We start from the raw sequence: 26,855 nt of genomic DNA on the forward strand, positions 1-26,855 counted from the left end.
ACATCACTTACTGGTGCCTCGGTTACTGTTGTGCTTCAAAATACCCATCTGATCCTTCCATGAAATTTGTGATTGAAATGAAACTTCAGGCAGCATTGGCAATGGATATGTTGAAGTTCCTTTTGGAAAATGTCAATGGATGAATGGAGAGTGGAGCTGAAATAAAGTGGTAACTTAGGTAATTTGAAAGTAGAGAATTTTAAAGAAAAACGATTTGTATTGTGATAAAGGCGAACATTGAAGATGTTGCAATCTGAAACAAAAATGCTGGACAATCTCAGCAGGTCTGATGGCATCTGTGGAGAGAGAACAGAGCCAACGTTTCAAGTTTGGATGATTCTTCGTCAAAGCTAAAGTGAACTGGAAATAGGGGCCAGCGATAGGTGAAGGATAGGGAGAGATTGACAAAGATGTCATGGATAAAAAGACATAAGGAACGTAAATGATGGTGATCATGACTAAGAAGGGTGCTGATAGTGGCACGTTGAGTGATTAGAATGCGTTAATGGCAGAACAAAGATAAGCAGTATAACAAAGGACAACCTGAAATAGTTAACAGATGGCCCTGGTGGGTGGAGGGAAGACAGTCATAAAGGAAAAAAGATGGAAAGTGGGATTTTTAAAAAATGGGATGGGGTGAAATGAATCAATGGAAGAAATGAAAATACGTTGATTGAAATACAAAAATGAGTGAGGCTGGAGGAGAGAGTTCACAATCTGAAGTTACTGAACTCAGTGTTAACTCTGGAAGGTTGTAACCAATTAGGCCTAAGATGAGGAGGTTCTTTCAGTTTGCGTTAGGCTTCACTGGAAGATTATAGCAGACCATGGATGGAAGTGTGGACATGAGAGAAGGATGGTGTTGAAATGGCAAGCTACAGGAAGGTCTGGGTTTTGCTTGCAGACAGACTGAAGGTGTTCTGCAAAGCAGTCACGCAGTCTGCGTTTAATCTCTCCAATGTAGAGTAGACCCTCATTGGGAGTAACAAATGTAATAGACCACATTGAACGAGGTCCACGTGAAGAGCTGCTTCACCTGAATAGAATGTTTAGGCCCTTGAATGATTGGCAGGGAGATATAAAAGGATAGGTGTTGCAGCTTCCACAATTGAATGTGAAGGTGCCAAGGGAAGGGGTGAGGTGTTGGAAGTGATGGAGGTGTAGACCAAGGTATCCCGGAGGGAACAGTTGCTGCAAAATGTTGGCAGGGAGAGGGAGGGGAAGATGTGTTTGGCAGGGGCATCATGCTGCAGTTAACTGAAATGGCGGAGTTGGTACTTTGAATGTGGAGGCTGGAGGGGTGAAAAGTGAGGACATGAAGGACCCTATCCTGGTTCTGGGAGGGAGGGGGAGGGGTGAGAGCAGAGGTGCGGGAGATGGGTCGGACACAGCTGAGAGCCCTGTCAATTGTAGTGAGTGGGAAATCAGGAAGAAGGAAGTCCTGTCGGTAATGCCGTTTTGGAAAGTGGCATCATTGGAACAGATGTGTTGGAGGCGATGGAATTGAGAGAATGGGATGGAGTCCTTGCAGGATGTGGAATATGAAGAGCTGCTGTTGAGGTAGCTGTGAGAGTTGGTGAGCTTCTAATGGATACTAATGAACAGTCTCTCAGTAGAAATGGAGAGTGAGGGGTCAAGGAAGGGAAGGGAAAAGTCAGTGTTAGACCATGTGAAGGTGAAAGGGCGTGGAAATTGAAATCAAAATTGATAAATTTTCCCAGGTCCAGACAAGGACATGAAGTAGCATCAAAACCGTTGCTGATGTACCAACAAGAGTTGTAGAAAGGGGCTGGCAAAAGGAATGTCCCTCATCCCTCATAGAGACAGTAAAGCGAGGACCCATATGGGTACCCATTACCACACCTTTTACTTAGAGGATGTGAGACAATAAATAAGCTAAAGGAGAATTTAAGTGAGAGGACCAGTTCAGCCATGCGGAGGCGAGTGGTGGTGAATGGCAATTGTTCTGGGCTCTGTTCCAGGAAGAAGCGGAGAGCCCTCAGACCACCTGGTGCAGGATGGAAATATAGGGCGATTGTGTATCTATAGTAAAGAGGAGGTGTTTAGGGCGGGGGAATTGTAAGTTGTTGACATGATGTAGGGCATCAGAGGAATTGCCGATGCAGGTGGGAAGGGACTGGACAAGAGGAGAGCGGATAGAGTAAAGATAGGAAGAAATTAGTTCAGTGGGGTAGGAATAGGCTGACATGATGGGCCTACCGTGACAGTCCTGTTTTGGGAAGGAGGTAAAAGCGGGTTATCTGGTTTTGGGACATTGAAGTTTGAAGTTGTGGAGCTTGATGCTCGGTGGTGGGGTCATGTTCCAATGTTCCAATGTTCCTGGGGGAGGTAGGAGGAAGTGTCTGAAAGTTGACGCTCAGCCCCTGCGAGGAAGCGATCAGTGTGTCAGGCAATAACTGCACTTGTCGGTGGGTTTGATGGCAAAGTCAGGGTTGGATCTACAAGAGTGGAGTGCAGTAAGTTCAGAGGAGACAGGTTAGAGTGGGTGAGAGTAGAGAAAGTGAGACAGTCATTGTCACGTTGATAGTTCTCAATTAAAGGATTAGGTGGAGGGAGAATATTGGAGGCGAGTGAAAGGATCTTTAGTATGTGGAAAGTACTCCTGCCCAAAGAAGTGAGGATGGAGACAAAGGCGGCGGAAGAAGATTTCAGCATCACGTTGAGCCTGAAATTCATTGAGTGTGGGGTGTAAGGGCATAAAGCTGAGTCCTTTGCTGAGTACAGCCTCCGAGAGGGGAAGGTCAGAGTTATGGTGAATTCAAGGCAAAGGCTGGGATTAGAAGGGATGGGGGTCTGAAGGACAGGAAGCAGTGGAGGATCCTGGATGCATGTTGGTACCGAGCGTTGTTGGATCTTGTGTTCCTTAAAGAAGAGAAAGTTTTTTGTTTAGGTGTCGGATGAGATGAAGAATGAAATGAAACTGGGGACAAGGATTCTGATGAATGTGGAGGTTCTATGTCATGGCCATTGTGTGAATTAGAGAAGGTGTTATCCTTTTTGTAGAAAGTGAGACGATAACTAAATAAGTGGCACAATTAAATTTATTTTGCATGTGCTGCTACTTGATTGTCAAACAGGACAAAATTCAGAAATTTCAGCATATATTCAGACTGACAAAGTTTTCGAGGGAAATTATAGTGCTGTTTTTCTTGGTCCACTTCAGCTGAATTTGTGCAGGTTTCTTTATTAAATGTAGTTCAAGATTATAAAGTAACTCAGCAAAGAATATAAATGTTTCCTGTGCAACGTATATTGTATCATCACAGTTTTTGCTAATTGAGTGACAGGGCCATATTTCTCAGGTGTAAACTGATGTACAATGGAATTGAATTTTTTATGATTGCAAATAGGCAGTGGTACAGTCATTAATTCATAAAAAGATCATTAATTCCAATTGGTCTGGAGACCCTTTTAAATAAACTTCCAACGGAGTATAGGTTGGTACAATGATAATTCTGATCTGATTCACAAATGGACTGGGGTAAACACAGTAAGGAGTCTAACAACACCAGGTTAAAGTCCAACAGGTTTATTTGGTAGCAAACGCCGATATTCGGGTAAGCATTCTTCAAGGCGGCCTTCACAACACACGACAGTGCAGAGTCGCTGAGCAGAGACTGATAGCCAGGTTCTGCACACATGAGGACGACCTCAACCGGGATCTTGGGTTCATGTCACACTATCTGTAACTCCCACAACTTGCCTGGACTTGCAAAGTCTCACTGGCTGTCCTGTGCTAATGCTCTCTCCACTCACATTGTCTGTACCTTTAAGACTTGATTAGTTGTAAAGACTCACATTCCAATCATTATTCATTATTCTGTAAATTGAGTTTGTGTCTTTATATGCCCTGTTTGTGAACAGAACTCCCACTCACCTGACGAAGGAGCAGCGCTCCGACAGCTCGTGGCGTTTGCTACCAAATAAACCTGTTGGATTTTAACCTGGTTTTGTTAGACTCCTTACTGATTCACAAATACATTTTTAATTTGTATATCTTCTGATACATCAGCTGGTTTGTTCCAGGGGGGTGCATAACAGAGGGTAAATAAATGCATTCAACAGCAGCTTAGGCTACTTCAAGATAATCTTTGAACACATATTTTTGTAGGGGCATGTTAATTGGGAGCTAAAACTAACATCTACAACTTAAGGTGGTGTACAGAGAGACCAAAGAGGGGCAGAGAAATATTTGCCATCTGATTTGTTTATCATAAAGATGCTTCTATAACTCTGCAACTCTGGACAAGGTTGACTTGCTTTGGTAGTGGATGAAATGTCTTTAAATCTCACAGTGAGGAAGTTGATTTGCTCGAGCTGATTGTTTAGGATTTGATATCACGATATAATTCAGTTTTGCAACCAGTTTAATGATCAACTGATTACTTCGATTATATGTTGTCTTGTAACCTTGGCATGTAGATGACTCAACGTTATTATTTGCTGAAAAGTGTGTTTTTGAACTGCGGTGAGAATATGTGGTTCAAATGTACAAAAAAAAGATTTTTGAGGAAAATGCTATTTTGCTAATCCTAACAATTTCTGTACTGTTTTCTTTTTCATCCTTCCAATAAATAAAAAGTGATTGTTTTGGATTGTGCTGACTTCAACAAAAATAATATGCATGTTTCTTTTACTTTTCAGATTGGCTTGTGGAGATGTTGAAGGGAAACTGAATGCATTGTTTACCAGAGTGCGATCAATTCAAAAGAAAAGTGGAGATTTTGATGTGAGAACATATTGTTTATAAATGGGCCTTGTCAAATAACATTTGTTTGTAAATGCCACTTTTTCAAAATTATTGAAACATCTGATTATAATATAAAATTGTGTGCATTGTATTATAATCTATGCAAAATTCAAATTGGCCATTGAAGAAAGTGTAATTTAGTTTTGTGATAAATAGGATTCGCGTTGTTTGAAAGTGTTTATCATGTAGTAGTCAGTGGTTTTATCTGGATTAGAGTCACAGCCATTTTAATGATGGTCAAACTTTCTAAAATCTTAAAACAGGTTATTGAAATGTATATTTCAGTTGCATCTTGAGTTGCTTCCTTCCTAGACACTGCAAGACTACACTTACTGAATTTAAAGCATTGGGTGACTTGAGTTTTGGACTCATGAAAAAATGCTTAAAGTTTGCATGGAAAATAAATCTAGCTCTACCTTTAAGAATGGAAATATATTTCCCATCTTCATTCATAAGCTTATACGTGTGCAGGTTGAATACCTTGCATGTGAAGCTGAGCTGCGTATAAATTTTGTATTAGCTTAGCTCACTAGTATTTATTGTTTTGAGATGATTGGGTCTCATTTTGTTTCTCAAATAATGAGATTTTGTTTTAGCACGGTGATCCCAAACTCTGGAGAGAGTGGAATCAGGGTGTTGTAAACTACTCCCAGAACTTGTAATAGTAGGCTGTGTAATCAAGAATTTTGAAATTCAATTATTTTACATTTCTGCAAACCATTTTATTTTTAATCATGTATTTTAATTTTGAATTGTTTAGTGGTATAAGGGACTTTTCGGTACATGTTTTCTTCAGTATTGTTGGAAGTGCATGAATGATTTGACTGGTTTCAGGAGTACTGTAATCTATTATGAGATTGCTAAAATGGTATCTAGTATTTGTTTAATTTGTAAGACATAGGTAACAAACCATTGAATATAAAGCAGCAGTGTTGATAAAGTCAGTTGATGGGAAACTAAGAATTTTGCTGATGGAATCTAAAATTGAAATTTTGAAGCTAATCACGGAATTGTTATGACTCAGAGAGAGCCCATTTGGCCCATCGTGTCTGCACCGACTCTCCAAAAGTGGAATTATAGCTTAGTGCCACTCCCCTACCTTTTCCCCATCCCCCTGCATCTTGTTTCTATTCAAGTAGTCATCTTAGTAGTCATCTAAGTCATTCAAGTAGTCATCATTAGGGCGGCACGGTAGCACAGTGGTTAGCAGTGCTGCTTCACAGCTCCAGGGACCTGGGTTCGATTCCCGGCTTGGGTCACTGTCTGTGTGGAGTTTGCACATTCTCCTCGTGTCTGCGTGGGTTTCCTCTGGGTGCTCCGGTTTCCTCCCACAGTCCAAAGATGTGCGGGTTAGGTTGATTGGCCATGCTAAAAAATTGTCCCTTAGTGTCCTGAGATGTGTAGTTCAGAGGGATTAGTGGGTAAATGTGTAGGGATATGGGGGTAGGGTTTGGGGGGATTGTGGTCGGTGCAGACTCGATGGGCCGAATGGCCTTCTGCACTGTAGGATTTCTATGATTCTATGATGATCTAATGCCTTGATTGAACCTGCCTCCACCACACTTCCAGGCAGTGCATTCCAGACCAGAATTGCTCATTTTGTGAAAAAGCTTTTTCTCACATCACATTTGCAAATTACTTTAAATCTGTGTGCTCTTGTTCTTAATCTTTTCACAAGCGGGAATAGTTTTTCCCCATCTTCTCTGTCAGCCCCCTCCATGATTTTGAACTTCTCTACCAAATCTCCTCTTAGTCTTCTCTCCAAGGAGAACATTGTCAATACCTCCGACCTATCCTCATAACTGAAATTACTCATCCCTGGAACCATTCTTGTAAACCTCTTCTGCACTCTCTCCAGTGCATTCACATCCTTCCAATAGTGTGGTGCTCAGAACTGTACACAAAATTCCAGCTGAGGTCTAACTAGTGCCTTGTACAAGTTCAGCATAACTTCCTTGAACATGTACTCAATGTCTCTATTAATAAAGCCCATATGCTTTATTAACTGCTCTCCACCTATCCTGCCACTTTCAGTGATCTATGTGCCTATATACCCAGGTCCCTATGCTCCTGTACTTCTTATTTTATTTTGTCCCTCCATGTTCTTCCTAGCATAGTGCATCACCTCTCACTTCTCTGCATTGAACTTCATCTGCCACCTATCTGCCCATTCCACCAATTTCTTTGTCCTTCTGAAGTTCTACACAGTCCTCTTCATAGTTTATAATATTTCCAAGCTTTGTATCATTTGCAAACTTTGAGACTAAGATCTAGATAACTAACGTATATCAAGAAAAGCAAAGGTCCCAAAACCAACCCCTGGAACATCACTACAAAGCTTCTTCCAGTCCGAAAAAATATCTAGTGACCATTACTCTCTGCTTCTTATTCAGACAATTTTGTATCTAGGTTTTCTACTGACCCTTTTATTCCATGAGCAATAACTCCTCACAAGCCTGTTCTGTGGCACTGTATCAAATGCCTTCCAAAAGTTCAAATACACGACATTGACCCTTTCTGTTACCTCCAGGGGGGCGGGGGGCATGATTTTCCCCTTTAGAAATCCACGCTGGCTTTTCTTAATCAACCCAAAATTTTCCACATGACCACTAATTCTATCCCGATTAATCAATTTTACATGCTTGCCCGTTACCAATGTTAGACTAAAAGCAAAATACTGTGGATGCTGAAAATTTGAAATAAAAATAGAAAATGCTGGATAATTGCAGCAGTTCTAGCAGAATCTGTGGAGAGAAACAGAGTTAACATTTCTGATCTAAATGACCCTTCTACACCAGCGTGATTTAGATCCGGAACATTAATACTGATATTTAACTGACATGGCTTGTAATTGCTGGGGCTATCCGTACAACCTTTTTTGGAAAGGTGTAATATTTGCAATTCTGCAGTTCTCTGGTACCTTCCCTGAGTCATAGAAATCATAGAAACCCTACAGTGCAGAAAGAGGCCATTCGGCCCATCGAGTCTGCACCGACCACAATCCCACCCAGGCCCCACTCCCATATCCCTACATATTTACCCGCTAATCCCTCTAACCTACGCATCTCAGGACACTAAGGGGCAATTTTAGCATGGCCAATCAACCTAACCCACACACCTTTGGACTGGGAGGAAACCGGAGCACCCGCAGGAAACCCACGCAGACACGAGGAGAATGTGCAAACTCCACACAGACAGTGACCCAAGCTAGGAATCGAACGCAGGTCCCTAGAGCTGTGAAGCGTCTAGAGAAGATTGGAAGATTATGGACGGCACTCCTGCAATTTCCGTTCTCACTTCCTTCAATATTGTTGGATATATCTGATTTGGTTCTGGTGCCTTACAAATTTCAGTATGGACATTCTATTCTAACATTTTCTCCATATAAATTTGAACCCTTCCAAGGAAAGAATTTAATATAAATTGTCTATATTGAAGATTAACCTGCAATTACATTTTGTGGATGTGCTATTGTGGAGTCCAACACTTGGTCCCTCCTCTCTTGTCCAACATTTGGTGTCTCCTTCATAAGAAATAGAAGCAGGAGTAGGCCAGCAGGCCCTTCAAGCCTGTCCCGCCATTTTATATGATCATGGTTAATCTATGCCAGCCTTAATTCCTTTTCTATGCTATTTCCCCATAGTCGTCTATTCCTCAGTCTATAAAATATTTATCCTGACTTTGAATACTTGTAATGATCCAGCCTCCAACATCCTTTGGGGCAGATAATTCCAGAGATTCGCCACCATCTGCGAGAAGAAATTTCTATGCACCTCAGTTTTAAATGACTGGCCCTTAATCTTGTAGTTATGGCCCCCATGGTTGAGACTCTCCCGCTAGTGAAAACATCTCACCATCTACTCTCTCAAGGTCCCTCAAGATCTTGTATGTTTGAATAAGGTCACCTATCACTCTTCTAAACTCCAAGGAATACAGCCCCAGACTATTTATTCTCTCTTGATAGGACAACCCTCTCATCCCTGGAATTAACCTAGTGAATCTCATTTGGACTGCCTCCAATATTACGTTATCCTTTTTGAGGTTAGGGGACCAAAACTGTACAATTGCAACAAAACCTCCCTATTTTCAAACTCCAACCCCTTTGCAATAAAGGCCAAAATGTCGTTTGCCTCCTTAACTACTTGTTGGACCTGCCTGCTAGCTTTTTGTGATTCATGCACTAGAATACCTAGATCCCTCTGTACTTCACTTACCTGCAGTCTCTCTCCATTTAGACAATCTGCCTTTTGATTTCTCCTACCAAAGTGCATGACCTCACACTTCCCCCTATTAAACTTCCATTTGCCAGGTTGTTGTCCAGTCACCCAAACAATCTATGTCCTGTTGCCTCATCACAATAGGCCCTTCCACTTATCTTTTTGTTTACATTTTGTTCCTTCCTTCCAGGTCATTAATGTAAATAATGAACAATTACAGGCCAAGAATTGATGCCTGTGATATTCCACTAGCTACATTTTTCCACTCTGAAAAGGACCCATTTATACCACATCTCTGTTTTCTATGTGACAGCCAGTTTTCAATCCATGTTAACACACTTCCTCCAATTCTTCCAGTGGGCTTTTATTTTATGCACCAGTTCCTTATGCAGAACCTTGTCAAATGTGCTTTGGAAATCTAAATACACTACATCGACAGGTTCCCCACTATCCTCCCTGTTACATTCTCTAATTTGAGTAAATTTGTCAAACATGATTTACCTTTCATAAAACCCCAGGTTTGATTATATCTAGCTTTCCTAAATGATTAGCTATTTCCTCTTTGATTGTTGCCTATAATAGATGTTAAATTAACTGGCCTATAGTTCCCTCCCTGCCTTTTGCCTTTCTCCTTTTCTTATTTTCTTTTCCATTCTTTGGTCTCCGGCAGTTGGCCCCTTTTTTATTCATTTTTGTGACACAGGTGTTTCTGCCTGGCCAGCAATTATTGTCTATCCCTAGTTGCCTGAGGGCAGTTGAGAGTCAACCACATTGCTGTGGCTCTGGAGTCACATGTAGGCCAGACTAGGAAAGGATGGCAGATTTCCTTCCCTAAAGGAGATCAGTGAACCAGTTTTCCAACAATTGACAATGGTTTCATGGTCACCAGTAGATTCTTAATTCCAGATTTTTTTTATTGCATTCAACTTCCACCATCTGCTGTGGCAGGATTCGAACCTGGTCCCCAGAATATAACTGAGATTCTGGATTAATAGTCTAGCGACAATACCATGAGGCCACTGCCCCACCCCCCGCCCCCCTTCATTGTGTAATTCGCACCAAATGTTTCAAATATATTCACTTCAGCTCTTTGAAGTGCTAGCGAGATGACAGTTTCCGCATGTAAAATCTATTAAAAATAATGTTTTAATTCAGAATCTGACAAAAATTGGAACTCGTGATTCAAAGCCTCTTGAGTAGGGGGAAAGACCTAAATCTGCAGATTGATGTATGATTTCTTTATGTTTACAGTTGCTTTTGTGTGTGGGAAATTTCTTTGGAACCACAGCGGAGGCGGAATCAGAATGGGCAGAATACAAATCTGGAGCCAAAAAAGGTAAATCTTCATTAACTAAATTTCTGTACCAATCTTGAAAATACTTGATTGTGGCAGAGTTCTCATCACTTTTGATAAGCATTAGTATCACCACAGAAGCTAATTACAAAGTATTGCACTTGTACTTTATGACATCAAGTGTGCCAGGTATCTCTTATAGATTCAGCTGTCAATAAACTTTTCATTCCTCATTGAGATGCAGCTACCTTAATTACTTAGGGGGTGTTTCTCTCATTCTGAGCTGCTAATATTTTGGTGGGTCAGAATGGGAGGCGTGCATGTGCGCCGATTCGCGGAATTTGTGCATGCATTCCCAACGCATGTATGTCTCCCACCGTTGGAGAGCAGGCACAGTCGGGACCACGCTGGAAACCGGCGGGAAGACCAGGAAAGTCGTTTTAATCTGTTTTGCATGTTATTTGAATGTGATTATCGGGCCCAGGACTGAATTTTCTGGGCCCCCCGATAGCATCTCCACCCCGCCAGGAGTATTTCACTCTGGCGGGGTTTAAGAGTAGCTCCCTACTTTCGGGGAGCTAGTGGCAGACCCTGCTGGAGTGAAGTAGGGGGGGAGCAATTCCACCCCCCCCCCCACCCCCGGAGTCGGGCGGGAGAGGGGTAGTGCCCCCTGGGCATCTTGACACTGCCCACCAGGCATGGGGCAGTGCCAAAGGGGTGGGGTTTAGGGGGCAGTGCCAAGGGGGTGGGGCCTATCGTGGGCAGGGGCCTGGGGGCAATTGGTGGGAGTGGGGGGTCCTACTGCCACTGTGCATTGGGATTGATCGGGGGTCCCAAGCTGGCCAGCAAACGAGAGGCTGACAGATCGGGGCCACTGGACATGCGCAGAGTTCCAGAACTTTCAGGCTCTGGCGTGAATAGGCCTTGTTTCTCTCTCTCTCTCTCTCTCTCTCTCTCCCCCCCCCGCCCCCCCCCCCCCCCCCCCCCCCCCCCCGAGCTTTTAATTATATTGACAATTGTGACCTCTGCAGTGCACAGTGTGTGGGAGATTCGAGTCCAAACTCCCACTGAAACAACAATTGTGATTTACACAATTCTTCCTGCCAATTCAGCACTTCGAACCTTTTTGGGAGAATCGTCCCCTTAATTTCTACTTGCTGATAGCAAAGATCAGTTGTTTTCAGGCAAACTTGAATCCAATGCTTTATTTTGCACCAAGTACATTGAAGATTGAGCATATTGCATTAATGTTGTAGAGTGCTTTAAATTCTTGCTTGTTGCTGTACCTTCACCTTAAAGCTGACATACAATAAGTGCAGTATCAACATCAAAATAAAGGGGAAAGAATAGATCTGTTGGAGAATAGCGAATAAGAGAGGTTTATTGGTTTACAACTAATCAGCATGAACTATGCCATTGTACATTTTCAGTAAACTGCTACAATGTGAGTAAAGGTGCACTTCCATGCATCCTGGTCATTTTGATTAACCGTAGAACAGTATAACACATTTACTTTGATAAATTTTAGGGTTTTTATTTCAGTGGTAGTTGATCAGTAAAATTAGAAGCTTGATTAGTTATGAACAAAAAATGGAAACAAAAAAATTCAGTGACTCAGTAGATTTGAATTTTTTTCCTATTAGATTCATCAGAACTGTATTATTTGGGTCATATATTTTAATAAGTGTGTGTTTTCTTTTTTTAGTTCCCATGCAAATATACATATTGGGAGCCAACAATCAGGAGACATCAAAATATTTCCCAGATATAGATGGATGCGAATTGGCAGAAAACATTACTTATTTAGGTATGTATTATATTTCATAGGTTGGATTGTCCACGTTATGGATGTGCACTATTAACATTGTGAAATATTTATTGATTCAATTACGAATGTTTAATTAAAAAAAAACTATTTAGTCTTACTCTGACATGCTTTTCTTTAATTTTGGCATGATGTATTCCTATAGGTCGCAAAGGTGTTTTTACAGGCGCATCAGGTCTGCAGATTGCTTACTTGAGTGGCACTGAAGCCCAACATGAACCCGCGCCTGCTTATTGCTTTACATCAAAAGATGTGACTGCGCTGAAGAGCTCACTAACAGCCAGCTCCAAATTCAAGGGTGTGGACATACTGTTGACATCACAGTGGCCAAAAGGAGTGTGGCAATATGGAAATAATGTGGTCAGTTTCTTTGCTTAAGTTTTTAATAAAAAATACAATTGCATCATGATTTTTTAAAAATATAATGCACTTCAGTTTGTGCACAGGACCATGATTGCAGAATTGCAAGCCAGATATGTTGCACATGCATTATATATAAAGTAGAAAAAATGGCTTACTACAGCATGACAAAATTGGGTTATATTGGGGAAGTTTTGTAATTGTTAAAAACGTTTGAAATAAAAATCTCACTGGTAGGAGGTTTGTGATTTTGGTTAACTATTCTTCTGTTATATAATTTACAAAATGTAAGAATTAGACAAAGTGACACAATTGAAAGTATTAAGATTAATGTTCTAATAAAGCCTTGTGAAAATCAAAGTAGAAACTAACAACTTTAATATCTTTGACAGGAAACTATTGATATCAAGTCATGTGGCTCCATCTCTGTAGCTCATCTTGCATTTGCTTTAAAACCACGATATCATTTTGCTGCATTGGAAGGAGCCAATTATGAAAGATTGCCTTACAGGTATCATTATGGTCATTTAAATTGTTAACCAATAATTATATCGATATGCATGAGGTATTTTGTTCCGTGAAATGCTTTACCTGAAAGATGTAAGTTCATTGATCTTTGTAACAGAAGGCAGTTTACTTTAAAAACATTGAAAATAGTTTGAATTACTTCAGATAAAGTCACTGGGGAGGGAGTTTGCAGAAGTGAGGTATTCTGCATTTTATTTTACATTGAATAAGCATAAAGTTATTCCGTGGTTCATAATTTTTTTCTTTTGCAAACTGAGGAATAGTTACAGGTTCTTGCAATGTGTTCAGACTTGAGTGAAAAACGATGCCAAGTGTTGGAATAGATGTATTTGATTTTGTCAACTAGAATTGGGAATTTATTCAAATGCCATTAGATACTGGTGGGGGATCATTTTGAGATTAAAGGGGGTTTACTGGTACTGATTTCATTCCTGATGTTGATGCTTTATGGGATGATGGTGTGTGTACACCCCGACAGTGATGTAAATGCAAGCTGTAATTATGATGACTAAAAATAATAGACAATCCAATTAGCCCGATAGATAGTGGGATAGAGTTTTCACTTGGTCTGAAAGCGGCCATGCCAGCATGAAAGATCAAGAAATTAAAATGCAAGTTGCGACCAGCAAAAACTGAATTTCCACAATATTTACCCTGGTTTAAACATCATGGCACTTGAAGCCATCCATGCTCCTAGTTTGAATTAACCAGAAAAGCAAGATTTTGTCAGCTATATGCTTGGCCTTTTAATGGGGTCTTCAGAAAAAATTAGTGGCCTGAATTTTCAAGATGGCGAGCACTGGGTGGGAAATGCATTCCCATCAACTCCGAAAAGGTCACTGCCTTTTCATGCTCAATTGAATTCTGGTTAGTAGCAGGTAAGACTTCCGCTTGCACTTGGAATTAAGTCCAGTCCTTGGGAGCTGTTGGCCAATTTGGCTGACCATTTCTCAGTACATTCAGGCATTGTGCTGCAGAGGTCGGAAGAGGTACTGCAGCGCCATGCCTGAGACTAAGACCTGGGACTGCATCTAAGTACCAGGTGCCCCAGAGAGGAGATAGTAGGAGATGCCTGGGGGTGTCAAGATGAGGGGGAATGATCGATGATCTCATTGTCTGGAGATAGTGGAGTGGGGGTCATATTTCTGCTCTTCCAATCGCGCTGAACTAGGTTACTATACATGAGTGAATATTATTTGATAAAACAGGGAAAAAAACAAATAATTGCATTCTAAACCCAGGTTTTGTGCACTGATTCAGGTATCATTCCATGATCTGTAAATAGGTTTTAGTGGATTTGGACTACGCTGTTTGTCAGAAAGCTAGTGAAATTTTGAGTAACAATCAGAGGGTGTTCTAAAGTTGACCTGATGTGTAAAGAATATGCACTAAAACTAATATTTAGTTCTATAAAGGGTGATCATTCTTATTATTGTTCAGTTGCATATACTGAAGCTGGTCACTTAGCTAAATGGACATTTTTCGAGGGTGAATCTAGATGGGAAGTATTGCCAGGGGACTCGCAGGGAATTCGAGGGTGGCACAGTGGTTAGCACTGCTGCCTCACAGCGCTAGAGACCCGGGTTTCTGGTTTGGGCCACTGACTGTGTGGAGTTTGCATGTTCTCCCCGTGTCTGCGTGGGCTTCCTCTGGGTGCTCTAGTTTCCTCCCAGAGTCCAAAGGTGTGTGAGTTAGGTGGATTGGCCATGATAAATTGTCCCTTTAGTGTCAGGGGGAGTAGCTAGGATAAATACATGGAGTTGTGGGGGTAGGGCTGGGCTGGGATTGCGGTCGGTACAGACTCAATGAGCTGAATGGCCTCCTGCACTGTAGGAATCTATGATTCTTATGATTTTAACTCAACTGTAAAATTAACATGAGCTGACCCTATCTTCACTAAGCATCTCTCTATGTGCGGTACTTTTATTAGCACAGGCCTCAATATGTTGATAAAAAGCAGGAACTTTGGCTGTTTAATCCCTTCCATATTTTATGAAACCAAACTTGGTTTATCAGAGTGCTTGAGCTGGTAACATAAAACCCCAAGCAACACAGATTGAATCCAAAACTGTTCTGGTCAGTGTAATTTTGTGATTAAATTGATATCTGCCATACAATAAAAAGTTATTTTTTGTTTGTGTAGAAACCATGTGATACTACAGGAAAATGCACAGCATGTGAGCAGATTCATAGCACTGGCAAATCTCAGCAATTCCAGTAAGAAAAAGGCAAGTAGCAAAATCCAGAATTATCAGAATGGCTATACTTTGGAAGAGCATATTCTAAATGTAAATGTTAATTTAGACTTTGCTGTTGAGTTCATTTTTTTTACTGTTTTTCTATATTTATTGAACTTGCATTTGTCATTTAATACTAATAAGGCAATCACAGTCTGAAATTCCTCTTATCAGCTTTCTCCATTAAAATAGTAAAGGGAAACTTCAGACACAGTATGAATTTTGTGCTAGTGTGTCATTAAGACTATTTGATCTATAATTATTGTCCCATTTGGGAGCTGGACGTAAAATTGCCTTTTGTGATTGCTGTACTTTTTTCAAATAACAATAACATGTTAAAAACTTCAAGCTGATGGGTCATATGGTCCTCTTCTGTGCTGTTACCATTCTATGATTCTTTGATACTTTGCGTTCATTAGCAATGCTCAGTGGTAGCCCTCTTGCCTCTGGGTCATAAAGTCATGGGTTCAGGCATTTCTCAACAACTGAAAACACAATCTAGGTTGAAAGTGTTGCTCTGCCTAAGATGCTGTCATTTGAATCTGCAAAAATAAACCTATGAGGCATTTTTGGAGCAGCAGCAGAATTCTAGCATCCTGCCCAATGTCGTCTTCAATCAACACCCCAAAAACAAAGCTGCTGCTGTATTTGAGTTCTTGCTCTGCAAAATTTAAATGTGTATTTGCCCAATTAGTAGCATGGCTGTATTTTGAAAGTGCTTTATTGGCTGTCATATGCTTTTGGGCATTCTGAGGGTGTGAAACGTGCTATAAAAATGCAAGTTCTTCTACCTCTTAGTATAGACCATTTTATTTTGTCATTTTTAATTTCAACATTTAGAATGTTTATGTGCTGTTATGGCCGCAGGCATTTGGTTTTGAATTTGTTTATGCATGACTTAAATTTTGGAAGTTGTTCTTTTCAGAAAACTTGTAAAAAAGACAGTAGATCAAATAAAATAATTTCTCCTCAATAGGTGAAAAAAATCATTGATCTTTATTTCCAAAAGCATGTTGAAAATTAAATTGTATGTAATCTCAATTGTTTCTAAAACTAATAATTATTCTAATCTAACCATTTCTCAAAGAAAATTGATCTTTTTTGCTTCACCACCAGTCACCTTCATGTTTGTAAGCTCTTTCTCAAACATTTGACGTCCTATTTTGATTTAAATGGATGAATAGGAAACATGCTCCAGTCATCATCTATTTTAATCACCTGCTAGGTTGACTATACCTCTTTCAATCTATTAAATGGAATTGTATGCTTGATCTTTCATCTGACCAATCTCTGGTGCAGTTATTAGTAGTATGTATATCTACATAGATCTATTTTAATTTTATTAATTTTCTCGTTTTATTATTTGTTCATAGCTGCTTTCCTTGAACTTAATTGCTTAATTGAACTTAAATGAAAAATCACTTGAAAAAATATGATTCCAATTTAAGTAACTTTATGATGTTTTTCAATTTGTTAGAATTTTTGGCTTATAAACACCAGAATTTATATTTGTTATTTTTCTGATTAACTTTGTTTTCATAGTACTTGTATGCATTTAACATAATGCCGCTAAGTTCTATGGATCCAGCTGAACTAGTGAAACAGCCTTTGGATGTCACAGAAAGTCCATACAGGAAAATGACCAAGGAATTTCAAAAACCTAGTCTAGGGGAAACTGCAATGGTACGTATGTGTAGCAGGCCCTTGTAATTTTAGTTCTAGATTAAAAGTTTAATGCAACAAATCCCTCTTTTTAAAAAAAAAATGAAAGCTATTTTCCCCTCGATAGAACCCAAAACACATTCTGTTTGTAGTTATCTAACATCTTGAAATCAACTTTTGGCAGTGTAATGTGGCATTTTCTCTTTATTTATATGCCTGGGTATATATAATATATGTGACACAATTCTCCTCTTCCTTCACCCTGATAACCCCATCCTCAAAATTTTGACGTTTGCTCATATTTCATTACATCTCCAGACTGCAAAAGCTTACTAACTGAAATAAAATGATGTTTTAAACTTTATCTAATATGGACTGATTAAGTGTGTCACCATGCAGTTTGATGTTTTTGTTCCTGTTAAATCTTAGATATCATTATCCATTGGCTTTTTATTGTTCCAAAAATTGTATTTCTATAGAGCAGCCTTATTCAACTTATCTTGAATTATAGATTTTGATATATCAAAAGCATTTGTGAAAGACACCTTTTATTGGGTTTAATAAAATATGCAGGGTGGAGAGCGTTTGTGCAATATAACCATTCTCCTCAGCATGATTGGAAATTTAGTCAAAGGTGTATGATGAGAGCAGTAGAACTGACACTTCTCCAATAATTGTGTAAAAAATTTGAGGCAGTAGCTCGTAAAATTTAATGCATCTTCAGGATATTTAAGCTGTTTTTAAGAGAGTGTTTGAAATATGCTGAAAATGAATTCTGTAATTTATCATGCAAGTTTGAGTGTTATTCTATAGTTCTATGAAGCTTTAGTATGCGCTATCAGTTGTATAAAGACATTTGTGGTCCTTGTGGAGCTGATTTATTAGACAGTGAGAGTGCAATGGATGCAATATATTTGGACTTTCAGAAAGTCATGAAATGCCAACAAAAGACATTTTGGAAAGATCCAGGCCCATCACATTAATGGGTAAAGTGGTGGTATGGATAAGGGGTGACTAAGATAGAAAGGCTGTAAAGATAAATTAATACTTTTCAGATTGTGTAGATCATGGTGCCCCTGGGATGTGTTGAGGGCTGATAGTTGTGATGAGGGACTTGCAAAAATTAGGATTCTGTTCTCTGGAGCATAGGTCTGAGAAATATACAGAATCTTGTAGACATTTAATGAGATAAACAGTGACAGATTATTCCTATTACCATCTGAATAAAAGGATCATAGAATATGGACTATATCACTACTATTTGCTGAAGCTCAGAAAAACTCGATTTGAAGAAGAACAATCTTGAAAAACTCCAAAGGAGGAAAATCGGGTTAAGAGATTATAGCGTGGCACATGGGACAAATTGGACCACTGAAATGCCTGTGATTGTATGAAATATTTTGCTCATCATAAATTGATTGCAAATGTTAAATGCTTCTTTTGAATTCCAAGAGTAGTTTACTGAGATCTCATCTTGCAATTTTTGACATCCATGATCCATGGGTATCATGCTGGATTACTATTAGCATCTTCAGTAAGACAGACTAGTTGGGGGATCTACTTGTAATCAGCTTGTACAAGAACTTCCAGATTTCTGTGCAGCGTCATGTTATTGGTTCTGCTTTGCTTTTTAAAAAAAAATCTTCCCTTCACTGGTGTTTTGTTTTTCAGTATAGCAGCTTTAAAATTTATAATTTACTATTTGTTGCTCCAATAGCTGTTTTAATTTGCAGGAAGAGACTCAGTTCTTCTTTGACTTGAGCAAACGAGAAGGAAAGAAAAGATCTTCTGAAGGAGGAAGACCTTCACCTCATCAATCAAAACAACCCAGAAAACCACGTAGGTGTTTGAAAAACTTGGATTTGTGAGCAAGAATTCAGTTTTTCTTTCTCTGATTGGAATTGGGAAGTAGCACAGTAAAACATTTTAAAGGAAATCGTTTCAAGGTTTAAAAACAGGATTTGTGACTTTCTTAAGGTAGTGTTTCTTTGACATTAGAGGTCAATTTTCTTTCTCTTGACCTGTTTGTTGCAAAATCTTAATGCCAAAAACCCCCGTCCTCGTTTGTGGCTGGGATCCTCCGATGTTGTGGAAAGTGAATGGAGTTTTAACTAGAACGCCAAATCCTCCGTTCTCACTTGCAGTGGGTTGCAGCATGGATGAGATTGGAGAATCACGCCATAAGAGTATTAAAAAAGCTTTAAGAAAATTATTTAAGGTTGTGATCAACACTACTCTCAGCAGCCTACCAAGTCACGCTAAGCCTATAAATTTTTGTCGTCTTTCTTATTGCGCCCAACCCATTCTCAGTTCTATTTAGGTTTCTGCCTATTCTTGTAATGGAGCAATTTTGCTGGCTGAGTTTTCAGTCTGTTTAAAGAGAAACTAAGCCTGGAGTGTTTAGTACGTTATGTAACTTGCATTGCCCATAACTAAATCATAGAAGCATCAAATGCTCAATAAAGAATAGCTAGGCCAGATAGCTTGTCATGTTTACAGCTTAGTCTAAGGTCCAGATTGCTCACTCACCAATTAAGTAAGCTGGGGAAAATATATTTTTTAAGCCAAGTCATGGGGTACGATGTTTGAAATCCCAGACTGCAATACTCCTGTGCTGTCAATATTAAACAGCTTAATAGTATACAAATTAATTCATATAGAACATAGAACAGTACAGCACAGAACAGGCCCTTCGGCCCACGATGTTGTGCCGAGCTTTATCTGAAATCAAGCTATCCCACTCCCTATCATCCTGGTGTGCTCCATGTGCCTATCCAATAACCGCTTAAATGTTCCTAAAGTGTCTGACTCCACTATCACTGCAGACAGTCCATTCCACACCCCAACCACTCTCTGCGTAAAGAACCTACCTCTGATATCCTTCCTGTATCTCCCACCACGAACCCTATAGTTACGCCCCCTTGTAATAGCTCCATCCACCCGAGGAAATAGTCTTTGAAGATGCATTTACCTTTCAAACCCTCTTGTCTGTTATTTCTGCTTAGTAAGAAGTAAACAGTTGACAGTTCTAGAACATTACAGCGCAGTACAGGCCTTCGGTCCTCGATGTTGCGCCGACCAGTGGAACCAATCTAAAGCCCCTCTAATCTACACTATTCCAATATCATCCATATGTTTATCCAATAACCATTTGAATGCTCTTAATGTTGACGAGTCCACTACTGCTGCAGGCAGGGCATTCCACGCCCTTACTATTCTCTGAGTAAAGAACCTACCTCTAGCATCTGTCCTATATCTCTCACCCCTCAATTTAAAGCTATGTCCCCTCGTGCTAGCCATTACCATCCAAGGAAAAAGGCTCTCACTATCCACCCTATCTAATCCTCTGATCATCTTGTATGCCTCTATTAAGTCACTTCTTAACCTTCTTCTCTCTAACGAAAACAACCTCAAGCCCCTCAGCCTTTCCTCATACGATTTTCCCACCATACCAGGCAACATCCTGGTAAATCTCCTCTGCACCCTTTCCAACACTTCCACATCTTTCCTATAATACGGCGACCAGAACTGTACGCAATACTCCAAATGCGGCCGCACCAGAGTTTTGTACAGTTGCAGCATGACCTCCTGGCTCCGAAACTCAATCCCTCTACCAATAAAAGCTAACACACCGTACGCCTTCTTAACAACCCTATCAACCTGGGTGCCAACTTTCAGGGATCTATGCACATGGACACCCAGATCCCTCTGTTCACCCACACTACCAAGTATCTTACCATTAGCCCAGTACTCTGTATTCCTGTTACTCCTTCCAAAGTGAATCACTTCGCACTTTTCCGCATTAAACTCCATTTGCCACCTCTCAGCCCAGCTCTGCAGCTTATCTATGTCCCTCTGTAACCTGCCACTTCCCTCTGCACTGTCTACAACTCCGCCAACTTTAGTGTCATCCGCAAATTTACTAATCCATCCTTCCGCGCCCTCATCCAGGTCATTAATAAAAATGACAAACAGCAGTGGCCCCAAAACAGATCCTTGCGGTACACCACTAGTAACTGAACTCCAGGATGAATATTTCCCATCAACCACGACCCTCTGTTTTCTTACAGCTAGCCAATTCCTGATCCGAACTACTAAATCACCCTCAATCCCATGCGTCCGTATTTTCTGCAAGAGCTTACCATGGGGAACCTTATCAAACGCTTTGCTGAAATCCATATACACCACATCAACCGCTTTACCCTCATCCACCTCTTTGGTCACCTTCTCAAAGAACTCAATAAGGTTTGTGAGGCACGACCTACCCTTCACAAAACCATGCTGACTATCCCTAATCAAATTATTCCTTTCTAGGTGATTAGAAATCCTATCTCTTATAATCCTTTCCAATACTTTGCCCACAACAGAAGTAAGGCTCACCGGTCTATAATTACCAGGGTTGTCCCTACTCCCCTTCTTGAACAAGGGGACAACATTTGCTATCCTCCAGTCTTCTGGCACTGTTCTGGTAATTTTGTCTTTCATGTTTTTATAATCCTTCAAAAAATGAATATTTTCCTAGCCTGTGTAAAAGTTGCTTTCTCCCACTTTTCAGTTGTTAATTAAGTGTACCATAGTACATAGGTTAGTTCTATGTTAAATTCTGAAATCCTCCTACAAAAGGAAGGAGCATTAAATTTCAAATGGAAAGCTATTTATGTAATTGCTGTAGTTTTGCATTTTCCTTTGAACATGGAGGATACTTTGTCAATAAAATGATATTCTCTTCTCAATCTTTACATTGGACAAACAAAAGAACCTCAAATATGTTTACAGTATGCTATGTTAATTAAGCCAAACCGGCAAAGTTTTCCCAAGATAGTGCCGAAACGTGGCGACTTCTTGAAAGCTGTGCCCAGCATACCCCTAATTCCATCTTTTACACTCGTTCTGTGCTTTTAAAATTCTATTCTAACCATATTATCTTTCTCTACACCCTAGCTATGACTGTGACACTACATTCTGTACCCTCTCCTTTCCTTCTCTATGTATAGTATGCTTTACATAGCGTGCAAGAAACAATACTTTTCACTGTATACTAATAATGTGACAATAATACATCAAATCAAACCTATGTGGCTACAATATCTTGCCTCCATGGCGAAGCCCTCAAATGTTAACTTAATGCTAAAATATTTTTGTTGGATTTGAGAATCATGCAATATTACATTTTGACCCCATTTGATATAAAGGTGGAGTTAACTGGGGAAGTATATTCTAATGAGATATTTTGTTATCCTTGAAGCCAGATGTTTTACATTTTTTCTTGTTTCTCTTAAAGCCCCTTTGTTACTATCGTATGATTTGAACAGTTGATTAGAATCCCTCTGAGAAGATATTTTATTTGGTTACCTTTCCTCTGTCCCCGCACCCAACCCCTTCCTGTTAAATGGTGAATGTTAGGCTGTGAAACATTCCCTATTGTATTACTAGAGTAATACAATAGGGAATGTTTGGTTTGGTTTGTTCACTACATTTATTTATTTATTTTAAGTTAAATTTGTGTAAAAAATCGGAGGTTTTTTTTAAAACAGGAAGTGGGCCCAGCAGGAGTCTGGGAAGGTTTTTGGAGGGTTTAAAAGTAGGCCGCACTTTTGAGCGGGCAGCATCGTTAGCGGGCAGCAGAGTGAGCAGGAGGCAGAGTGAAAGCTGTAGGGCTTTGGCTCACAGGGCTTAGGCAGGGCGAGCAGGGGTGAGTTAATTCATTTTTTGCTGTTTCTACCTGGTACTGGCAAGGTATCTAGAGGGGATGGGTGTGAAGGCAGTGCAATGTTCCTCTTGCACTATGTTCGAGGTGAGGGACGACGTCAGTGTCCCTGCTGATTATACCTGTGAGAAGTGCATCCATCTGCAGCTCCTCCAAAACCGTGTAAGGGAACTGGAGCTGGAGTTGGAGGAACTTAGGATCATTAGGGATGCAGAGATGGCCATAGACAGAAGCTTCAGGGATACAGTTACTCTGCGGAATGAAAATAGATGGGTGACGGTGAGAGGGGCTGGGAAGAAGCAGTCGGTGCAGGGATCCCCTGTGGTCGTTCCCCTTAGCAATAAGTATTCCGCTTTGGATACGGTTGAGGGGGACGACATACCAGTGGTGAGCTGCAGTGAGAGGATCTCCGGCACTGAGTCCGTCCCTGTGGCTCAGGAGGGTAAGGAGGAGAGCGGGAGGGCAATAGTTATTGGGGACTCGTTAGTTAGAGGGATAGATAGGAGGTTCTGTGGCAGCAAAAGAGACTCGAGGATGGTTTGTTGCCTACCGGATGCCAGGGTCCGTGACGTCTCGGACCATGTTTTCCGGATTCTTAAGGGAGAGGGGAAACAGTCACAAGTCGTGGTACACATTGGTACCAACAACATAGGTAGGAGAGGGGACGGGGATTTAAAACAGGAATTTCGGGAGCTGGGCTGGAAGCTGAGAGCAAAGACAAAACATGTGGTCATCTCTGGTACGCTACCGGTGCCACGTGATAGCGAGTTGAGGAACAGGGAGAGAGTGCACTTAAACATGTGGTTGCAGGGATGGTGCAGGAGGGAGGGTTTCAGATACGTGGATAATTGGAACACGTTCTGGGGAATGTGGGACCTCTACAAACAGGACGGGGTGCACCTGAACCAGAGGGGCACCAATATCCTGGGAGGGAAATTTGCTACGGCTCTTCAGGGGGATTTAAACTAATTTGTCAGGGGAGTGGGAAAAGGAGTTGTAGTCCGGAAGTCAGTGTTGAGGGTGGTGAGGTATTGGGGAAGGTATCAAGGTCAAGGGTGGGTACCGGTAGACAGGAAGGTGGGTTGAAGTGTGTCTACTTCAATGCAAGGAGCATCCGGAACAAGGTGGATGAACTTGGGGCGTGGATTGGTACTTGGGACTACGATGTTGTGGCCATTACGGAGACGTGGGTAGAACAAGGACAGGAATGGTTGTTGGACGTTCCGGGGTATAGATGTTTCAGTAAGTGTAGGGAAGCTGGTAAAAGAGGTGGAGGAGTAGCATTGTTAATCAAGGATAGTTTAACGGCTGCGGAAAAGCACTTTGAGGGGGATATGCACACTGAGGTAATATGGGCTGCAGTTAGAAACAGGAAAGGAGCGGTCACGTTGTTAGGAGTTTACTATAGGCCCCCAAATAGTAATAGAGATGTGGAGGAAGAAATTGCTAAGCAGATTATGGATACGTGTGGGGGTCACAGGGTAGTTGTCATGGGGGACTTTAACTTTCCAAATATTGATTGGAACCTTTGTAGGTCGAATAGTTTGGATGGGGCACTTTTTGTGCAGTGTGTGCAGGAGGGTTTCCTGACACAATATGTGGATAGGCCGACAAGGGGTGAGGCCACATTGGATTTGGTACTGGGAAATGAACCGGGCCAAGTGTTAGATTTGGTTGTGGGAGAGAACTTTGGAGATAGTGACCACAATTCTGTGTCTTTTGTTATTGCAATGGAGAGGGATAGGGCCGGACGGCAGGGCAAGGCTTACAATTGGGGGAGAGGTAATTATGATGCGATTAGGCAAGAATTAGGGGGCATAAGATGGGAACAGAAACTGTCAGGGAAAGGCACTGATGAAAAGTGGAACTTTTTCAAGGAACAAATACTGGGTGTCCTTGATAGGTATGTCCCTGTCAGGCAGGGAGGAAATGGCCGAGTGAGGGAACCGTGGTTCACGAAAGAGGTGGAATGTCTTGTGAAAAGGAAGAGGGAAGCTTATGTAGGGATGAGGAAACAAGGTTCAGATGGCTCGATTGAGGGTTACAAGTTAGCAAGGAATGAGCTGAAAAAGGGGCTGAGGAGAGCTAGGAGGGGACATGAGAAGTCCTTGGCGGGTCGGATCAAGGAAAACCCCAAGGCTTTTTACTCTTATGTGAGGAATAAAAGAATGACCAGGGTGAGGTTAGGGCCGGTCAAGGACAGTGGTGGGAACTTGTGTATGGAATCAGTAGAGATAGGCGAGGTGATGAATGAATACTTTTCTTCAGTGTTCACCAAGGAGAGGGGCCATGTTTTTCAGGAAGAGAAGGTGTTACAGGCTAATAGGCTGGAGGAAATAGATGTTCGGAGGGAGGATGTCTTGGCAGTTTTGAATAAACTGAAGGTCGATAAGTCCCCTGGGCCTGATGAAATGTATCCTAGGATTCTTTGGGAGGCGAGGGATGAGATTGCAGAGCCTTTGGCTTTGATCTTTGGGTCCTCGCTGTCCACGGGGATGGTGCCAGAGGACTGGAGAGTGGCAAATGTTGTTCCTCTGTTTAAGAAAGGGAATAGGAATGACCCTGGTAATTATAGACCGGTTAGTCTGACTTCGGTGGTTGGTAAATTGATGGAAAAGGTCCTTAGGGATGGGATTTACGACCATTTAGAAAGATGCGGATTAATCCGGGATAGTCAGCACGGATTTGTGAAGGGCAAATCGTGCCTCACAAATTTGATAGAATTTTTTGAGGAGGTAACTAGGTGTGTTGATGAAGGTAGGGCGGTTGATGTCATATACATGGATTTTAGTAAGGCGTTTGATAAGGTCCCCCATGGTCGGCTTATGATGAAAGTAAGGAGGTGTGGGATAGAGGGAAAGTTGGCCGATTGGATAGGTAACTGGCTATCTGATCGAAGACAGAGGGTGGTGGTGGATGGAAAATTTTCGGACTGGAGGCAGGTTGCTAGCGGAGTGCCGCAGGGATCGGTGCTTGGTCCTCTGCTCTTTGTGATTTTTATTAATGACTTAGAGGAGGGGGCTGAAGGGTGGATCAGTAAATTTGCTGATGACACCAAGATTGGTGGAGTAGTGGATGAGGTGGAGGGGTGTTGTAGGCTGCAAAGAGACATAGATAGGATGCAAAGCTGGGCTGAAAAATGGCAAATGGAGTTTAACCCTGATAAATGTGAGGTGATTCATTTTGGTCGGACAAATTTAAATGTGGATTACAGGGTCAAAGGTAGGGTTCTGAAGACTGTGGAGGAACAGAGAGATCTTGGGGTCCATATCCACAGATCTCTAAAGGTTGCCACTCAAGTGGATAGAGCTGTGAAGAAGGCATATAGTGTGTTAGCTTTTATTAACAGGGGGTTGGAGTTTAAGAGCCGTGGGGTTATGCTGCAACTGTACAGGACCTTGGTGAGACCGCATTTGGAATATTGCGTGCAGTTCTGGTCACCTCACTATAAGAAGGATGTGGAAGCGCTGGAGAGAGTGCAGAGGAGATTTACCAGGATGCTGCCTGGTTTGGAGTGTCAGTCTTATGAGGAAAGGTTGAGGGAGCTGGGGCTGTTCTCTCTGGAGCGGAGGAGATTGAGGGGAGACTTAATAGAGGTTTATAAAATGATGAAGGGGATAGATCGAGTGAACGTTCAAAGACTATTTCCTCGGGTGGATGGAGCTATTACAAGGGGGCATAACTATAGGGTTCATGGTGGGAGATATAGGAAGGATATCGGAGGTAGGTTCTTCACGCAGAGAGTGGTTGGGGTGTGGAATGGACTGCCTGCAGTGATAGTGGAGTCAGACACTTTAGGAACATTTAAGCGGTTATTGGATAGGCACATGGAGCACACCAGGATGGTAGGGAGTGGGATAGCTTGATCTTGGTTTCAGATGAAGGTCGGCACAACATCGTGGGCCGAAGGGCCTGTTCTGTGCTGTACTGTTCTATGTTCTATGTTCTAGAGTATATTTCACAATGTTGCAGCAGGAGACACATACCTAAAGTGCTTCTATTGAGTATAATAATTAAGAGAAATAGCAACTAAATATAAATGTATTTTTTTCAACATTGGGGATTATAAGAATATAGTTTATAACTAGGTAAATAATAATGCACAATCCAAACTTTAAATTTCTATCCTTTGTGAGGAAAGAACCCAAAGTATTAGCTGCAATTGGCCACATTTGTTTTAAGATTTCTGCAAATCTATTCTGTTCCCTTCATTCACTTCTTTCAATTCTCTCATTCATCACCTGTTTTTTCAGA

At 41.2% G+C, this 26,855-nt stretch overlaps 1 protein-coding gene across 1 annotated transcript in view; it reads left to right on the plus strand.

Moving 5' to 3' along the window:
* The first annotated feature begins 1,365 nt into the window (after nt 1-1,365).
* cwf19l1 (CWF19 like cell cycle control factor 1) overlaps nt 1,366-26,855 on the plus strand; it is a 37,716-nt gene continuing 12,226 nt past the window's right edge. The window contains exons 1-9 of the mRNA XM_078235370.1: nt 1,366-1,576; nt 4,666-4,750; nt 10,240-10,324; nt 11,988-12,089; nt 12,253-12,467; nt 12,860-12,978; nt 15,139-15,223; nt 16,775-16,915; nt 18,628-18,733. Coding sequence (XP_078091496.1) covers nt 11,993-12,089; nt 12,253-12,467; nt 12,860-12,978; nt 15,139-15,223; nt 16,775-16,915; nt 18,628-18,733 — 763 coding nt within the window. The 5' untranslated portion in view covers nt 1,366-1,576; nt 4,666-4,750; nt 10,240-10,324; nt 11,988-11,992. The remainder of the gene's footprint in view (nt 1,577-4,665; nt 4,751-10,239; nt 10,325-11,987; nt 12,090-12,252; nt 12,468-12,859; nt 12,979-15,138; nt 15,224-16,774; nt 16,916-18,627; nt 18,734-26,855) is intronic.

This window comes from Mustelus asterias, chromosome 19 (genome assembly GCF_964213995.1).
Source record: "Mustelus asterias chromosome 19, sMusAst1.hap1.1, whole genome shotgun sequence".
NCBI lineage: Eukaryota > Metazoa > Chordata > Chondrichthyes > Carcharhiniformes > Triakidae > Mustelus > Mustelus asterias.